Source organism: Diospyros lotus, chromosome 9, assembly GCF_014633365.1.
Source record: "Diospyros lotus cultivar Yz01 chromosome 9, ASM1463336v1, whole genome shotgun sequence".
Lineage (NCBI taxonomy): Eukaryota > Viridiplantae > Streptophyta > Magnoliopsida > Ericales > Ebenaceae > Diospyros > Diospyros lotus.
The window spans coordinates 2,891,914-2,909,705 of NC_068346.1; the positions used below are offsets into that span (position 1 = coordinate 2,891,914).

Consider the following 17,792-nt stretch of genomic DNA (forward strand, 5'->3'; position numbering starts at 1 on the left):
TAATAAGAAGCACTTTGACATCTTTACAAGTAATTTTATTATAAATCTTTTGTTACACACTTGACTTAATGAATGAAATTAAATTAGTTGCAGGTACTTCTTCTAACTAGTGGGTTTCCAAAAAATGTGTTTATCATAGCAAGTTTTGATATATGGAAGCTGCAAATGAATGGAATTCATTAATTAATGAATATAACACCCATTACAATGCTCTTGAAATACATCTGCAAATCAACTTGGAAAATGAAGAACAAATGAAGGCTAGCTCTTGATGAATGATGATGGAAGGAAGAGCATGGATGTCATGTAATATCATCTGAAAGGGAAGAAATGGAAAAACATGGCAAGAGAAGGCTCAGAAGCTCCAATTGGGACTGGAGAGCTTGGAAACCTTCATTTCTTCCCAATTGCATCCTTCACTGCATCACATGCCCCTTGAGCCTTGGCCTGCATCTGCTGCCCAGCCTACAGCCCACAACCACCATTTCCATTTTCAACTCAAAAACAGAGAAATAAAAACGATAGCAAAATCAAACCGCATGTACCTCTTGAGCCGACTCTTTGCAGGATTCAGCAGCATTGCTAGCCTTATCCACCAGTTGGCTAGCCTTTTCCTGCAAAACCAACATAAAATGTTTTAACATTGTCATTTGGATGGCATTTTCTGTATATAAACTCTTTATCCAGTTATACGAGATCAACTACATAAATTCTAGCTAGTTTTACTTCACCTGAGCTTGGCCCTTGGTTTCACCGGCTTCGAAGCTCTGACTCAGACTTGAGTTATGGCTCATCTTTTTTGAGTTCTTAGTGTTTATGGAACAAGAAGGTGTGGTTAATGGCAGGGAAATTGAGGCTCAATCTTGTGGTGATTTAGATCCAGGCATTGGAACTTAGTATTTATAGTGTTTGTGAGCAACCCATCGCTTGCCAAATGCATTGCATTGGGGGATGGATCCTCAACAAATGTCACTATGTGCTTGAAAGTTGAGAGCATATTATAGCCTTTTGACCAGGGCCTTCTCCATAATCTTAGCCTTTCTTCTCATGGTTGTAGAATTATATGTGATTATTATTGCTATTTGAAAGAACTAAGATTATGTATTTTTTTTTTATCTTTTTTTATGTCATCACTGGATGAATATGAAGAAATTATACTATACATATAATATATGTAATAAATGAAAATTTTGAGTTGCTTTTATCTATAAATTTATTCTCAAAATACTTCTTAAAAATAGTGTGTCACGTGATTTACTAAGTCCTCTGTTACCTAAAAAAGTGATCCATACTTAAAAGAATCTATTTAGAGTCTAAAAATCTCAATTGAGGGATTTGGCCTATAATCTCATTTCATTGTTGTGTGTTCGCCTTATATAAATGAGTAAGGTTGCAACATGTAAAAATATTAAATTTTAAAAACTCACTAATATCTACTTACACTTTTTTTTTAATGTTAACTTAATCGTCGAAAATTATATCAGTAGATAAAGTTTCACTTTTATAAGACATACTCGATGATGCTTCGCAAAATCATTTATATGTATCTTATATATGGTATAATTAAAAATATTATATTTAAAATAATATATATATAATTAAAATATTCTAACGAACTTATAATATTTTTTATCCTCTAAGAGACAAAGAATAATGCTGACCAATGCACCGTATTTAAAAAATTATCTATAAATAGTTTATTGACATGTGATGATTTTATTAATTAAATTTTTTGATACACATGGGTCCCACATACTAATATTTGAATTTACTAAGTTGACAAATTAAATAAAGTGGCGATCACATATCATTTTTTGATTAGTCTAATAAGTATTAAATGTTATAACTTAATCACTCTCAGTCAATTAGTTTGCCGCCGCCGGCCGTTATCCGTCGCTTGGGCAATCGTTGGTCGTCTCCGCCAACCGCTGCCAGCCAGAGCTCTGCTGTCGCCCTTCGCCGACGCCCCCGGCCTCGCCCCGTCGTCCAATCCAATCCAATCCAATCCAATCCAGCTTGAGTATCCAAGCAGGGGTACGCCTCCTCATTCCTTCGTGTCCTTCCAATCTTGACCAGCTTTTCTGCGCTTCTAATTTTGAATTGAATAATGATATTTGTACACTTCAAAAGTGACAGCTGAATAACAAATGTTCATGAAAATGATTAAATCTACACCACTCATTGGTGATGATCTATGACCCAAAAACGTCCACGTTTTAATGTTTTCAAAATGTCAAAATAAGCCAAAAACTATTTTTAGGCCGTTTCTATAATTTTGAAAACATTTCAAGTTATTTCGTAATTTTAAAAAAAATCAAAAATATATTTTTATTTACTAAAAGGTTAGAGACGAAAAATAAGTTTTTCATCCCTGCACAAAATTTTTAAATTCATTATTTATTTTTAAAAATAAGTAAATATTTATATTTGTTTGAATATATTATGAAATTTACGTTTATTTTTAATTAAATAAATTTTTATATTAAATATTATATTTATAAAAAATGATCATATCTTTTTTTATTTATGTATTTCCCAGCGTTTTCGTTTCTTACTTTTTTAAGAAATATTGTTATCTCGTTTTCGTTTCGTTTCATATTGTATTTGTATCTTGTTTTGATGCAATCTAAATTAAAACTACAGAACCCAGGTTGATATTTATCTAAAATAAAATGTTTATGAAAGAACTCACGATAAGTCCTTCCATTACAATGTCTATAGCATCAATTATTGATAAGAGTAATATTATTCAATTTTTAGTAGAGATGAATGTAACAACTCACGTGAAAGTATTTGTTTAAGAAATATGAAAGAACATTCAATAAATTTTATTTTTTATATTTTTAAATAGATATATAATGTTAATTAAATATTTTTACATAAATTATCATATCACTGTTGTTCATCTCGAGATAAATAACATTACTCGAGCAATAGTTACTAATTGTTATTTTTATATTTTTTATATTTTTATTTTAGAAAATAAAAAATAAAAACACGTAAAAAAATTGAGTAAAACTTTTAGTGGTGCACAAAGTAAAGATGATGATGATGGTGATGGAGCAGTACAAGAACATTGGAGCCGTCGGCATCAAGGCTGACGTGTCGGTTGGAATCTTGTTAAGGGGCGCAGATTCCTAGAAGCTGCGAGTATCAATGAGAATCTGTTTTTGTTTGTCTCCGGCTTTGAAGTAGCGCGTGCATCCACTCGCGGTTTCAACGCCTAATTTGACCGCGATACCTGCGCGTGTCGGTTGGAAGCGCGTGAAAAGCCGTCTGCTCCTTGACAGCTCAGTGCCTTTCAGAGAAGCTTGATTCGTCTGCTTTTTACTTCTTTTTACTGCATGACGCTGCCTGGACCCTCAGTTTCCTCGGCCAATCATGACCGCTCGATGTGATGACTCTTCAAAGGTTTTGAAATTTCTAAAGTTGATAGCGGTTCCGTTTTTGGTACTCCCACCGTCTCTGATTTTGACTCCATTAGGCCGCGTTTGAGAGATAACGTTGTTGACGTTTACATGACGTGGAAATGGTAAGAGAGACGATGAGAATGGGAACTGGGGAAAAGAAAGGAAACAAACAGGGCGGTAATATATATTAAGATCCCTGTTTGGGTAAACTCCCAAAATTAAGGCGGGTGAAGACTAAAAAGAGCTGGGAAGAGTTGGTCTATAAATAGAGAATCCATACGCAGTCTTACAAGAAAGGGAGACAGAGAGAGAGGAGAGAGAACAGAGAGAGACACCACCTTGCCAATTGATGGCCAGCCGTTTTGCTCCGCCAAATCTCCTTCAAAACCTCCGCCGTCTCACGCGCCGGCCGCTCAACTCCGCCACCCCCTCCGCGCTCTCTCCGGCCCTCACTCTGGAAGAAAAGCCAGATCCCTCGGCCACCTCCGCCTCCGCCACCTCTATCCTCAAATTTGATGACACCAAGGAGGTGTTCTCCTCCGTTTCCACCGGAAAGCTCGTGAAATCGGCAGCGAACCTCCACTTGGCGGCCATAGAGACGATGGTCGATTTGGGCATGTGGGTCATGACTTCGCGGTTGATGGACACGGCGGTGGCTCGTGAGGTGGTGCTCGGGGTTGTGCGGCGCACGTTCTACGACCATTTCTGCGCTGGCGAAGGCCCGGCCGAGGCTTGCCGGACGGCGGCCAAGCTCTGGGACGCCGACTGTCTCAGAGGGACACTGGCTTACGCCCTGGAACATGCCACCGATAACGAGTCCTGTGATCGGAATTTAGAAGGCTTCGTTGGGACTGTTGAATCAACCAAGTCGCTTCCACGCTCTTCTGTAAGCTCCACTCGCCATATTGGACAAATCCAAACTCTGATCTTTATCTTTAACTACAAAATCAAAATCAATCCTTTCCCATATTGAATTTTTAAAGATATCAGTTTGTTCACTTGCCATTATTTAATTTATTTTTATAACAAAATAGCAAAAAGATTGTGACCCTCCTCTAATCCCATGACGTTGGAGTTTGATACGTTTGGTTGTTTCTTCACATTTTCTCCATTGAATGTTCATGTTGCTTTCCCGTGATTGTTTGATCAAAATTAAGTGAATAAAGGATTGAAATTTGCATGAACAGGCCAGCTTTGTGGTGCTGAAGATAACTGCAATTTGCCCAAGCCGTTTGCTTCATAGAATCAGTGATTTGCTCCGATGGGAATATAAGAATGAAGCTCTAAAGCTTCCATGGAAGCTGAACACTCTTCCAATCTTCTCTGATGGCAGCCCTTTCTATCATACACCCAGAAAACCAGACCCTTTAACCCAAGAAGAAGAACAAGATCTTCACTTGGCCTACCAAAGACTCCAAAAACTATGTGAAAAATGCCTGGAAGCCAATATACCTTTACTAGTTGATGCAGAGGACACATCGATCCAACCGTCTATCGATTACTTCACATACTCTGCTGCAATCCTGTACAAAAACGTCGATGACCCGGTTATCTACGGGACAATCCAGACCTACTTGAAGGATGCAAAAGAGAGATTGCTCCAAGCATCCGATGCTGCAGAGAAAATGGAAGTGCCGATTGGTTTTAAACTGGTTCGGGGGGCTTACATGACGAGCGAGAGAAAATTGGCTTCTTCTCTAGGAGTTGAGTCTCCAATTCACAACACCATTGATCAAACGCACGCTTGCTTCAATGACTGTGCCTCTTTCATGCTCGACAAAGTCGGGGATGGCTCAGGGGCCATCCTCCTTGCCACCCACAATGTCGAATCAGGTAAAGACTCAGTTCAACAGTGAATTTGTATATTGTTTTGAATGAATTATGCATCTGTCGTGGCAAACTTACAGAAGAGACAAATAAAGATAAACAAATGACAAAATCAAAGGTTTGAACTCAAAAGTTTGAATCACACGGCTTTGATGGTGTGACAGGGAACAAAGCGGCAACAAAAGCGCGTGATTTAGGGATCGGGAAGGGGAACCCCAAGCTGCAGTTTGCTCAGTTGTACGGGATGGCGGATTCATTGTCCTTTGGGCTGAGAAATGCAGGGTTCCAAGTGAGCAAGTATATGCCATTCGGGCCTCTGGAGCTGGTGATGCCCTATCTTCTGAGAAGGGCTGAAGAGAACAGAGGCCTCTTGTCTGCTTCCACATTAGACAGGCAGCTCATTAGGTACGTAAACTTGGTTCTTGCGACCCGTTGCAGAAATCAACATTTCAAGATAAGGGTTTTGATTTTTGATGTCTTCGTTTGTGTGTGTCTGCTTGCAGGAAGGAGGTAACGAGGAGGCTGCAAGCTGCAGTGCTGAAAGGGGTTAATTAGGGACGGTGATTCATGTGTAGAAACAGCCCATTTGGGCTTCTTATGTAATCAAAATTACTCTTATCAATAAATAAGAACAAAGTTACATTTCCCCGATAAATTGTCTGGTTTTCAGTGAAATACCAAGCGAGCTCAATTACATGAATTCTAACTTGAACACAAGACCTGTGGCCAAGGTCTGAGAGAGTTTTGAAAGATGGTTGAGCAATCATTGTGGGAAAAATTTCAAATTTGAAAACAGCTGTGCGGGCTGTTGGGGATAAGATTGCAATCCTGGCTGAATATTTTAAATGGCTTTGTCTTTTCCATTGACGAGGAAGAGATAACAGCTGACGCTGGAATGACGTGGAAGCAGAAGCAGCATCTTCCTGGCATGAGACAAGCCCCACTGTTTAATACCTTCATGTCTTCAAGCTCTCAAATTGATTAATTGTATTATTATGAAACTGTTTCTCTCTGAATCCACACGTTTTTCCCATTTCTAAGTGAGACTAGAAGGGCAAACATATATCATGGGTTCACATGATTCATGCCATATGCCATAAGTTTTCTGAAAAATGCTATTTGGACACTCACTTATAACATTCACATATTAATTTGCTATACTCTTGTCACATCAACATAAATATATGCACATCAATACATGAATATTATTAAAGGTGCCACAACCGAATATTCAAATAACATTTATGCTTAGATACCATTCATGTGTTGAACAGTGGAATAGAAGAAGAATTCTATAACAATTTTTCTTCCTCTAAAAGTAGTAATTTAGACCAAGTAATTTTACTAGTCATCCCAACAACCCGTGCGTGGACATTTAAGTATTGTCATTCAAAATTGCTGACCAAAGCTACCCTTGAAGATTCTTGGACAAGTACCATGTGGAGTATGTCTCTAATAACTACCAATATGAAATCAAATTGTGACAATTTTTGGCTTCTTAATATATTAATTGAATTTCTTAGGGATTGTTCAGTTGTAAAAATTGAACCTTGTTTTTTAATAAAACTATAAAATATGTTGTGCTGAAATATTTTTAACTTAAAATTTATGTTTTTTGTTATAAAAAAAATATTGTCTTGAATTTGTGCTTTAGTGTCCTTGAACCCAATAGGAGTTTTTCTATTTTGACTTCACTCCCCCACCATGATTGGATGAGAATAGATAAGAGGCTAGTGAGATTGACGTGAAGGGACAAGAATCTAGGAACAAACTCCAGGCGAATATGACACGCATGGCTATAGGTTATGCCTTGAAATGAAAGACTGTCTTGAATACGCTTTGTCTACAAAGAAGGAAATTAAAAGTAATACAATTATGAATTTCATAGAGAATTCGATTCTACCTCAACATGAACACGCTAGCAACATGCTTAAAACATGCAAGTCGGACCGGAAGTGGTGTTTCTAGTGGTGGATGGGTGAGTAATGCATGAGAACTTTCTTTGGGAAGGGAACACTAGAAATGGCTGTTAACACCCTGTAGACTGAGGAGTATTACAAGAAGTATTACAAAAAGTGTCAAAACATCATTTTCATAGAAAAAGCATGCCCAAAGATAATAGCCACAATCGTTAAAGAGTACCAAAAAGATAATGGCATTGACGAGGGAAAAGGTGGAGCAGTAATGCTAATGCTAAGCAACGCGCGGGGACTATTCAGTAAAACTAGATAAAGAGTAGGGACTCTCCGGTAAAAAAGAGAAAAGTGACTTCCAAGACTCAAAATTCCATATTTCATTAGATGTGTTGCCGATGGGACAGTCTTAAGTGAGTCCGCCAACTGTGTACAAAGTCGTTTTTGATGAGACGGGCAAAAGTGAATTTTCACCTGTTCGGCCAATTCAATCAAACTGTTCCATCGGATAATGTTATCATTGCCCATACCAAAATTACAAATAATGAAACATGTGTCACCACCCATTCATTCTTGTTCCGTGATTAACCCCCTCCCATGTACATACAACAATGTATGAGGACCCTTTAAGACAGGGATTTCACCTTGCACAAGGTGAGGTAAGAGTAGTATTTTTCAAAAGTGGAAGCTTTGGTCCAAATGTCTCCATGATCCAGCCAATGGGGGCTGCTGTGGGTGTCAGTGTCAGAGCAAATTGCAGGTGGAGGATCAGTCAGTTTCCAATGCAACGCAATGCTGATTCAAAAGGTAGAGTTGGCAGACTGGCACCTGCAAAGCAAGCAGAGTCATCTCCACCAATGGAATCCAAACTTTTTCATGAATCACCACCTAGATTCCAGAAAGGTAGGATTCTCACTGGCTTTTGGTTGGGTGGGCCCACCCAATTTAATGATAGAGATTGCGAATTTGGAGGTTGGATTTTTATATAAGGGTACAAATGTCTTTTTGTCCAACAGACCGATGCACTTAGCAGTCTCTATCATTCATTATTCTTTCATATAAAATTCTCTCTCGGCTGTCAATGTCCCACGTAAATTCATCACCACCAATGAGTTTGAGTTGCCATGCTTAGTGTACACCAATTACAACCTTAACACTTACAATAACACAAAACACATGGCAGCCAAAAAAACAGAGTTGAGTTCCCTAAAAATTATAAACTGAAAGTAAGCAATTCTACATCACTTGGACTTTTCTTAAGTGAAAATACCATAGAGTGCAAATCAGTTGTATCTATGATGTGAAAGCCAAAATCAAAGTCTGCTGGGAACCACTACCCAGAGACACCAAATTAAGCTCCTCCAAAATCGTGCCTTCTCACTTTAAACCTGGACCATTGCTTTTTAGATAAGTGTTGAGATAGAGAGTGAGAGAGCATTTTTGTCTCCCAGTGTTGCGAGAAAAAGGATCCCCATAACAAAAACTTCCACCAAGCACTACACTAAAAGTGTCAGATTACCCTTACCATGTCAGTCATGATGCAAACAAGTCAATATTAGCATTATCATCCGAGTTTAACCAAAACTTGGATGGAGCTATCTATGAATGAATAACTTTATAATCAGTGGAAGGACAATTCCCACTGACATTTACAACTTCAAAATTATGTGGGTCAAATATAAAATGAATCGTCCAAATGCCAATTCTATGCATCCCTACAAGAAAGAACAGCAAAGCAATATTCATTTTGTTCAAAACAAATTTCTCGACAGATAATATTATGAGAAGATAATATATCTAGCACTGCAAAAGACAACATACTTGTTAGCTCAGAGTTTGGTAGCCCAGAGGACCTTGCAATCCCTCCTGCCTCATGCTATTCTTGCCGATCAGAGATGGCATCCATGGGAACAGCTTCCCGATTTCCTTGCTTAATGTGTTAGAGCGAGGTTGCCCATCATTGATTCCAAATTTTGCCCTTTCTATAGCTTCCATTATATCCTCCCTTGACACACAATCACCATCTGTAAATCGACAAGGCATCAATGTCATTCAATTACTAAATTAGAATAACACAAGCATTAACATTTACAGGAGGAGCTGAAGTGTGAAGGAGGGAAAAGTGAAAACAGTATTATTAACGTTGCAAGGCATTATAAACAAAACAAGAAATGGGGACGAACAGTTTAAATTATACCCAGTTCTTTCATTACAAAACTTAATAGAATTTGAATTGCATTTATGTCAACTTAGGCTTCCATCTGGCCAGTTAATTATGATGGGATTGAACCATTCTAGGCAACATTAACTGGTTTAACAATTGCAAACATAATAGAGTTCAAGCTGACCTCCGCGAGCAGCAAGTAAAGCAGCTTCATTGACAATATTTGCAAGATCAGCACCAACAAAACCTGGGGTAAGAGAAGCAACAAGACTACAGATAAGATCAGCATCTTCCTCAAGAGGAACTCCTCTCAAATGTACAGCCAAAATTTTTCTCCTCCCTTCTTCATCTGGTTCGCCCACAAATACTTTTCTTGAGAAGCGTCCAGGCCGACACAGAGCAGGATCCAATGCTTCTGGTCTATTAGTTGCAGCAATGACAACCACCTTCATGTCTGAGTCAAAGCCATCCATTTCTGTCAGCAACTAAGGAGATGGAAGAGTCAGGAGCTAATCAAAGACCAGAAATCATGGGAAAATTCACTGAATTAAGGAATAGTTGAGAGTTCAATAAGTATCAAGAAAAACATTACAAATAAGTGAAGCCAGTGATCACAATTATGTAAATTCAGCAATAAACTTTTAAGAGATACAGATACCTCAACACCATCATGGTTTTAATCATTACAAAACTAGGCCAGTTGCCACTAGGGAAGAAAGGGTGCTGATTTAGCCACGTACAGGGCACAAATGGCACCATAAAATGAAGGAAGAATTTGTAGAGCTATGAAGATATAAGCTTTGCTCAACAACATTGATATAACATAAATAAATATAGAAATACAAGCATTTTGAATTAATTCAGAACTTCAGATGTTTAATTTAATATAGTGAAAAAGAATACAAAAAAGATGAATCTGAATCAGAAGGTTTTGTCACCTGGTTTAGGGTTTGGTCTCGTTCATCATTGAAACTTCTTCCGCGTTTTCCTCCAACAGCGTCAAGTTCATCAATGAAAATGATTGAGGGTGCATTCTTCCTTGCTACATTGAAAAGGTCTCTAATGCGAGCTGCCCCTCTGCCAACAAAAAGCTCGACAAACTCACTAGCAGAAACGGTGAAAAAAGGTACTCCTGCCTCCCCAGCCACTGCACGGGCTAGTAACGTTTTTCCTGTCCCTGGAGGACCCACCAGAAGCACACCTCTAGGTAACTTTGCTCCTAGTTTATTGTAGTTAATAGCTCCTTGCAGGCATGAAACTATCTATAAATGAGAAAAAATGAAAGGTAACAAGTCACGGGGGGGGACTAATAAAGCAAATGTAAGGAATCTGCAACTGTAAATTGAAACAAATAAGAAGCAATTCTCCAAATATCCCCAGAAAGCTAGAACATAGGTGTGCAAGTGGGATGATCTCCCGGCCACATGTAAAAAGAAATGACAGAGCTGAGTTCATAATTAAAAGAAAATAGCTAGTTACTGTGAAACAACGGACTTCAAATTGTACAAACATCAAACAGAACATAAATTTAATATAGATAATTCTTTTCTCAAAGATTATGGAAACAAAGGTCCCTGTGTTGTGTGAATGCGTATAATAGGAAATTTTGAGGTATTCCATAATATCATTTGCAGGTTTGAGTATGCCTGAGGTGATCCAAATCATAGCCCACCTTAATCTGCCTAGTGCCATAGCATTCCCCTCATAACCTATCCTAACGCAATCATGCAGGTCTAGACCAGTACTTATAGCGGATCCCTAGTTCCTCAAATCAAATTATCATCCCTAGTTTATCTGGATCAGATGAGATGAAACTTTGACTTGCCACATGCTTTAGATAAACAGGTCATGTGCTTAGAACTTAACATAAATTTACTTATGGTGTTAGGCTTTATAATGCCTAAAATTATCAACAGTAGAACTATGTATGATACAAAACATTGACAAAAAAAACAGACATTCTATCAGCTTAACCTTTGTTCTGTTGAACCAACTTGCATAAGTTAGGCATGACAACTCCCTAAGCATTGTTTTGATGATGAACAAACCCCTATCACTGAAGGACTAATGATTGTGTTAAAAAATTTGAGGTGGCATCTCTCTCAACACTTTCAGCACCGACATCAGTCATTTAAGGAATCACCTGAAGCAAACAGGTGCACCACCATTCAACTGCCCAAGATTAAATCAACAACATGTAAACCCTTTATTCCACTATGTGGAGTCGGATACATGAATTTTAGATTTCCATTTAATTGTATAATTGTATCCATGACCTTATCTCTTGTAAGAACCATATACTTATATTCTCTAGGACTTTGTAATCTTGCCAAAGATATTACCGTAATGACCAGCAGACAAACATGCAATAAAAAAAAAAAAAAACTTCAAGTTATTCCAAAGCAGCAATCACATACAAGGTGCATGCTCAGAAATATGGATAGTTTGCTAACAGAATGAAAGTGGAGGAACTCTTCTACTTGTCATAAGTTCAGGAACAGAGATACTTCACCTCCAGAAGCTCTATCTTGGCAGTATCAACACCCTCAACATCATCAAAGCTAACCGTCTGGTTACTAGGTCTTCGTTTTCTTGCAGGACTGTTAGCAGCAGAAAGTTGTCGATAAAGAAGCCACATCAAAGGAGTCAAAGGAATCCATAAAGATAACACAGTAATCAAGATATTCCTCATTGACATAAGCACTGACTGAGGGGCAGAGCTGTACGTAATTCCCTTTTCTCTCATCAAACTTAGAAGATAACTCTCATCATGGTCTATCTTTCTTGTAGAGTACTGCCACTGTGGGGTAGAACCTTGGATCCTCGTCAATTTTCTTAACAATTTAGAACCTATTATGCCTTGGTTTCTCACAGCTGCGCTGCCTGTTGACATGCCAACCAAAGTCCCTTCCTGAACATTGCTTGGTATGGATTGATCTTCCGATATTTGAGGTTTCTCAGCACTCCATGAATCCGCGTTGTAATATATTCGACGAGATCCCTCCTCAAAGAGAACCTTTGCTACATTCCCATTTTGAAGACTCGTGATTAAGTCAGAATATGGGACAACTTTAGGAGATGGTATTGCAGTCAATTTCAAAAACAAATAAAAAAGCCCCAAGACAACAGAAATTGAAGTTGAAACCGTCACGCTTCTCATATTCTTTTGCAGAAATGTGCGTAGGCCATTCAATATTGACCGAATTGAAACCCTTTTCAACCTCATTGACAACAATCTCAGCCTAGGGCGCAATCTTAATGCAAATCTCTTCCTCATTCCAACATTTTCTCTTCTTCCCAAATGGGTTTCTTTACCTTCACAGTTTCTATCGACCAACGACCTAATTCTAGTGTTGCACAACAACCTCTGTTGAGACGTGGAACAGTTATGAAACCCCAACAAACAAAAGGAGGCTGAATTACAGCCATGGTTAGACAATGAACAAGATAAGCTCTTCCTTATCCCAAAAGATTGCGGCTTTCCAGCATGAATCCTCAAATTTCCTCGAGTAACCAATAGCCCATTATTTGAAAAAAGAACAAAAGAACCCATTTCAATTTACAGATCTTCCATGAAGCCCAGAAAGAACAGAAGTCCAAAAATGGACTTTCTTCGACAATACGCTCGCAAAAGCTATGACGGAACTATGAAATTGAATAGTTTTTTGGGGACCACAAGGAATTTAAATACCTGGCTCCATCAATTTGGCTGTGGAAAGCAGGAAACGGAGAGATGAGCCACTGCCCGGCTGGTTTTCTTGAGCAAGAAGATGATAAAAAATTGGATTTCTGAGAAGATATTTACCGTCTTGGCCTGTCAGGGTTTATATCCACACAAGATAAGCCATGGATGCGCGGCTTCGGCCGTCAGGGGCTAATTTGTAATCAATTTTCTTGGATTGGGGATTTTTGGAATATTATAGAACTTTCGCCCAGGTGATGGCATTTCGACAAATTTGGGGCTGGGCCATCTGGAATTCACTATTGGGCCGGTTTGCCAATGGGCCGGCCCCTTTTAAGATAGTCAACCCGTCACACTTTATTACGAATATATAATAAATGTATATATATATATATATATAAATGGTCGGGATAATGATGACGTGGCGCATGACATGGACAAAATATTTTCTCCTACGTAAGCACAGTTCGAGGACTTCAAAGTCTCCGCGAATTGCAGTTGCTCTCGAAGTCTGCCGCCAACATCAGCTAGAATTTCACTTCAATTGGGTTTCGTGGGCATTCCAATTTGAATTTGCAATCTACATTGGTTTCGCTATACATCCATCGCACGTTTTGCGCATTATTTTCTTATATGTATCTCTATTGACTGTTGTTTGGCTACCTTGATGCAGAAGCTTTTGGCCGTCGTTTTATTTCATGTAAATCCCCTTTTCTGCTTCCTTATCCTTCGTTATGTTGTTGTTTCCGATCCACCCATACATTCAGATGTTGAAATATATGCGTTTCTGTAGTATTCAAGAGGTTTCATAAGTAGTTTCGTTCAGATTTATTTGTAATTGTAAATCTCTTCTTTCCAGTGTATGCGTGCATCTGCTTTTGTCGTTTGATTCTTTCTGTGAGTTTTTTCGCGGTTTATTGTATAGGGTTTGTTTTATCTTCTTGCTGATAATTCATTTATTTGGAAGAAGATGATAATAAGTTGGAATCTTGATTTCCATTGGTTTAGGGCAAGGCTGCCATGGGTTCGCAGGAGGCCGTTTGATGTTAATACTAACTTCTTTCTTTACAAGTTTTAGTTTTAACAATAATTTCATTTAGGTTTTTTTTTACATGATTTGCTTCATTGATTCGAGTCATAAATGCTTGTTGAGTTGCATAATTTCTTCTTCTTGTTCTTATTTGCTAAGTTGTTGGTTGAGCTTTTGTTCTTTTCTTTATATGTCTTATAGATTTTTTGACTAATTTGTTATGCTGCAAAATGCCCTGTGATCAACCTTCATGTTTGATCAAAGAACAAAAGAAGTTAGTTGCATTCAGGAGCATAATAGGATAATTATATTTTTATGTTCTTGTGATTTTAACCCCCATAAATTCCCTTGCACATTTGTCTACTAGTACCAGTAGGATATGTAGTTGTTCTGTTCTTATGCTTTTCCACAATTGTTCTAGAAGTCACATCTGCTAGTTCTTTTATTCAATCTTTTGAATTGAGCCCATTGACCCTTTTCAGATGTTCTGATTTTTCTTCTGATGGCTTGTGTAGGGAAGCTGAATCTTTTAATGGAGTCTAAAAGTGGTAAGAAGAAGTCTAGTAGTAGTAAGTCTTCGTTTTGCGAAGCTCCCCTAGGTTACAGCATTGAGTACGTTCGACCCCGCGGTGGAATCAAGAGGTTCAGATCTGCTGCTTATTCCAATGTGAGTTCATCTCTTGCTCTAGACTAAAATGTGTAGCAATGGATTTGATCATCTAATCCATAAACATGATTTACTCTTGTTTGAATTGATTTGATTAGACCTGTCTTTGAGCACTTGTGAATAAATCCTGTCATCCATGCTACACAACTCATCACAGAATGGATGCTATCTTTATGCAAATTTGTGCTTTATTGTTCTGATGTAAAATGACACCTACAAGGCTACACCTACACCTAACATAACGTCTATGATGCTTTTGCAGTGCGCACGGAAGCCATCCTGAGTTTTTTTGTTCCTGTTTCTGCCCCCTTTTGTTTGTCTTCTGCTCTCTGCGCTCTTCCAGTCTTCGTTGCTTCACTCTCATTTACGAATTAGCATTTCCTCCCAAGGCCAGATGACCTCGCCGGTTTCAGCTATCGGATTTGAAGGATTTGAGAAGAGACTTGAGATATCATTCCTAGAGCATGGGATCGTCTCTGACCCAACAAGCAAGGGCTTGCGGTCTTTGTCCAAAGCCAACTTGGATGAAATTTTAAAACCAGCCGAATGCACCATTGTCTGTTCATTGTCCAATGATGAAGTGGACTCTTACGTCCTTTCTGAATCTAGCCTCTTTGTTTACACCCACAAAATAATCATCAAAACTTGTGGGACTACAAAGTTGCTTCTTTCAGTCCCATGTATCCTGAAATTAGCTGATACTGTCTCCCTCTCTGTGAGCTGTGTGAGGTATACTCGTGGAAGCTTTACGTTTCCTGGGGCTCAGCCATTCCCTCATCGCGCCTTCTCTGAAGAAGTAGCAATCCTTGATGGTTACTTTGGCAAGCTTGGTTCAGGTAGCAAGGCCTATGTGATGGGTAGTGATGGAGAACAAAATTGGCACGTTTACTATGCTTCATCTGGTGAATCAACTACTTACTTGAACCCACTTTACACTTTAGAGATGTCCATGACTGGTTTGGACAAGAGCAAGGCATCAGTATTTTACAAGAATCGATCGAATTCTGCTGCTGCAATGACCGATGCCTCTGGCATTAGGATGATTCTTCCAGATTCTGAGATAAGTGACTTCAAGTTTGATCCTTGTGGCTACTCCATGAACGCTGTTGAAGGGAGCGCAATTTCAACAATTCATGTCACGCCAGAAGATGGATTCAGTTACGCGAGCTTTGAAGCAGTGGGATACGATTTTGGGTTGGTGAACTTGAGCCAGGTTCTGGAGAGGGTGTTGGCTTGCTTCGAGCCCTGCGAGTTCTCTATCGCTTTACATGCTGATGCAGTCGCCGATGAACTTGGCTTTGACGGCAGCCTGGACATGGCAGGATATTGGTGCAGAGAAAGGAGGTATCAAGCCATCAACAGGGTTAGATCGGTTGGTTATCACAGGTACAAGAGGGCTGCCAGTTGTGGATCTCCCAGGTCAATACTGAACTGCTCTTGGAGTGAGAATGGACAAGAGGAAGAGGATTAGAAAGGCGGCCAAAGGTAACACAAGCCACAGCTCTCGATTTGGTTCTACTTTCTCATGAGTTTCTGCAGTGGTTGTTAAACTTGGCAGTTGGTAGTTGGTAGTTGGTAGTTGGATTATTGCTCTCATGCTAATTCATAAGCAACTTAGTTTGATTATTGTTCTTGTTAAGAGTCAATTCATAAGCACTTTGTTAAAGGGATTTTTGTCATTGTTGATTCATATGAAACTTATTAGTTGGATTAGTTTCAGTGTGGTTTTGTAGCTTAGCTTGTGATGGTTGAGTTGAGATGAGACTTCATATTGCATTATGTAATTTATGTTCTGTTCTGTTCTGTTAATTATCAAGCCTAACTGAGAAGGAAAAGATAAAAGGGGTGGGCCTTGGTAATTGGGCCTACCTATTTCGTGGAATTAAGCCAAAAAGAGGGCAGGTCTTAAGCTAAAAAAATGGGCTCATTCAAGGCCCTTTAGGGACTCGTGGTACAAAATTATTAGTCTCCTAATAATTTCATTTTTCTATGGACACAAAAAAAAATATATATATATATATATATAAATATAAGCATGGAGAACTCTTCAGTCTTGGTTGCTATAAAAAGGGGAGTAATTAGGATGGAGAAAATTGTGGATCATCAAAGTAAACCTCCTTCCTATTCGAAGTAACAATTACCTAAATTTCAGCAAATGCAACGATGATCCACACCTCATGATAAGCAACGGATTACTTGCTCTCATACCAATGTATATAAATAGGGCAACTCTCAGCTCTCTTAGAGGTCCAATATTCAATACCCACATTGATATAGAACACTAGTTGTCAACAAATATTCATATATATAAGAGAGAGTGAGAGATGGACAATTCTCAGAGCATGAGTTACCAAGCTGGCCAGGCCAAGGGGCAAGCCGAGGTGAGCTAATGCATTTGTCAATGTTTTATATCACACTTATATAAATGTGTGATTTAACAATGTTAGAAAATATAGAAGGTAAATTTATATTTCTGTCTTAGTACTTTCATAATTTCTTCACGTAGTTAGTAGAATTTTTTGTTATTTCAATTATATCTCTAAAATTTCATTTTTGAATTAATTTAATCCATATATTCTAATTTTTTTTTCGTGTGACAATCTGATTCTCTCATTGTTTTGATTACGTCTCTAAATTTGTATTTTTGAATCAATTTAATCGCTATACTTTGGTGTGAATAGAATATGACGTATACTTTATCATCTCAGTTTATTTTTTATTTTTAATACATGAAAATATAGAAGTTAAATTGACTCAAAAATACAGATTTAATGACATAATTGAAACAACGAAAATTTTAAATTATTACACACAAAAAATTAAAATATAAAAATTAAATTATCTAAAAAATCAGATTCAGACGTCTAATCAAAATAATGAAAATTTGAATAATTATATAAAAAAATATAAAGATGAAAATATGAATTTTGCGGTGACTAACTACACTAACAATATTTATGTTATTGTTTATGTTCAGGAGAAGGGCAGTCGGTTGGCTGACAAGGCTGCCGGTGCTGCCCAGGCTTGCCAGGACAGCATTCAGGAGGTCGGTCTGTCTTACTGTCAAAAACAAACGTCACTTAATAAATTTATTATTTT

At 38.2% G+C, this 17,792-nt stretch overlaps 5 protein-coding genes across 11 annotated transcripts in view; 3 read left to right on the top strand and 2 right to left on the bottom strand.

The window, feature by feature from the left end:
• Nucleotides 1-28: 28 nt before the first annotated feature.
• On the bottom strand, nt 29-1,150 carry LOC127809943 (stress-induced protein KIN2). Its single transcript, XM_052349127.1, has 3 exons — nt 732-1,150; nt 546-614; nt 29-465 (listed from the first exon to the last, which is right to left on the bottom strand). Exons 1-3 carry the CDS (start codon nt 792-794, stop codon nt 394-396), a joined length of 204 nt encoding a protein of 67 aa, XP_052205087.1. The 5' UTR covers nt 795-1,150; the 3' UTR covers nt 29-393.
• Nucleotides 1,151-3,644: 2,494 nt separating this feature from the next.
• On the top strand, nt 3,645-5,892 carry LOC127810262 (proline dehydrogenase 2, mitochondrial-like). The gene is made up of 4 exons (XM_052349640.1): nt 3,645-4,296; nt 4,598-5,243; nt 5,402-5,642; nt 5,741-5,892. The coding sequence occupies exons 1-4, from the start codon at nt 3,760-3,762 to the stop codon at nt 5,790-5,792; spliced, it is 1,476 nt and encodes a 491-aa protein (XP_052205600.1). The 5' UTR covers nt 3,645-3,759; the 3' UTR covers nt 5,793-5,892.
• Nucleotides 5,571-13,135, bottom strand: LOC127810261 (probable inactive ATP-dependent zinc metalloprotease FTSHI 3, chloroplastic). Of its 4 annotated transcripts, none has more exons than XM_052349639.1 (5): nt 11,827-13,135; nt 10,253-10,576; nt 9,499-9,799; nt 8,972-9,174; nt 5,571-6,160 (listed from the first exon to the last, which is right to left on the bottom strand). In XM_052349639.1, exons 1-4 carry the CDS (start codon nt 12,865-12,867, stop codon nt 8,975-8,977), a joined length of 1,866 nt encoding a protein of 621 aa, XP_052205599.1. In that variant the 5' UTR covers nt 12,868-13,135; the 3' UTR covers nt 5,571-6,160; nt 8,972-8,974. The 4 variants fall into 4 exon arrangements, with proteins under 4 accessions (XP_052205599.1, XP_052205597.1, XP_052205598.1 ...); XM_052349637.1 differs by lacking the exon at nt 5,571-6,160 and adding an exon at nt 7,450-7,978 and having other exon boundaries at nt 11,827-13,133; XM_052349638.1 differs by lacking the exon at nt 5,571-6,160 and adding an exon at nt 8,635-8,865.
• A 1,410-nt stretch (nt 13,136-14,545) lies between these two features.
• Nucleotides 14,546-17,792, top strand: part of LOC127810264 (S-adenosylmethionine decarboxylase proenzyme-like) — a 32,937-nt gene continuing 29,690 nt past the window's right edge. For 2 of the 4 annotated variants that reach the window (XR_008025398.1, XR_008025396.1), the window contains exons 1-3: nt 14,546-14,693; nt 14,956-16,178; nt 17,671-17,739. Coding sequence is in view for 1 of the 4 variants with exons in the window: in XM_052349643.1 (XP_052205603.1) it covers nt 15,088-16,164 (1,077 nt within the window). In the remaining 3 variants the exon portion in view is untranslated. Of the gene's footprint in view, nt 14,694-14,955; nt 17,061-17,670; nt 17,740-17,792 lie in introns of those variants that run through there. The other 2 variants (XR_008025397.1, XM_052349643.1) reach the window with 2 other exon arrangements.
• Nucleotides 14,557-17,792, top strand: part of LOC127810263 (S-adenosylmethionine decarboxylase proenzyme-like) — a 31,688-nt gene continuing 28,452 nt past the window's right edge. Inside the window, exon 1 of the mRNA XM_052349642.1 lies at nt 14,557-14,693. The gene's annotated coding sequence lies outside the window, so the exon portion shown is untranslated. The remainder of the gene's footprint in view (nt 14,694-17,792) is intronic.

Excerpts from the sequence above, each read along its gene's own strand:
- LOC127809943 (XM_052349127.1), bottom strand. The coding sequence starts at position 794 with ATGAGCCATAACTCAAGTCTGAGTCAGAGCTTCGAAGCCGGTGAAACC. Across the intron at positions 615-731 it reads AAACCAAGGGCCAAGCTCAG|GAAAAGGCTAGCCAACTGGT; the intron begins GTGAAGTAAAAC and ends TTGGTTTTGCAG. Across the intron at positions 466-545 it reads GCAAAGAGTCGGCTCAAGAG|GCTGGGCAGCAGATGCAGGC; the intron begins GTACATGCGGTT and ends TGTGGGCTGTAG.
- LOC127810262 (XM_052349640.1), top strand. The coding sequence starts at position 3,760 with ATGGCCAGCCGTTTTGCTCCGCCAAATCTCCTTCAAAACCTCCGCCGT. Across the intron at positions 4,297-4,597 it reads AGTCGCTTCCACGCTCTTCT|GCCAGCTTTGTGGTGCTGAA; the intron begins GTAAGCTCCACT and ends TTGCATGAACAG. Across the intron at positions 5,643-5,740 it reads TTAGACAGGCAGCTCATTAG|GAAGGAGGTAACGAGGAGGC; the intron begins GTACGTAAACTT and ends GTCTGCTTGCAG.
- LOC127810261 (XM_052349639.1), bottom strand. The coding sequence starts at position 12,867 with ATGGGTTCTTTTGTTCTTTTTTCAAATAATGGGCTATTGGTTACTCGA. Across the intron at positions 10,577-11,826 it reads CCAAGATAGAGCTTCTGGAG|ATAGTTTCATGCCTGCAAGG; the intron begins GTGAAGTATCTC and ends TCTCATTTATAG. Across the intron at positions 9,800-10,252 it reads GAGACCAAACCCTAAACCAG|TTGCTGACAGAAATGGATGG; the intron begins GTGACAAAACCT and ends CCATCTCCTTAG.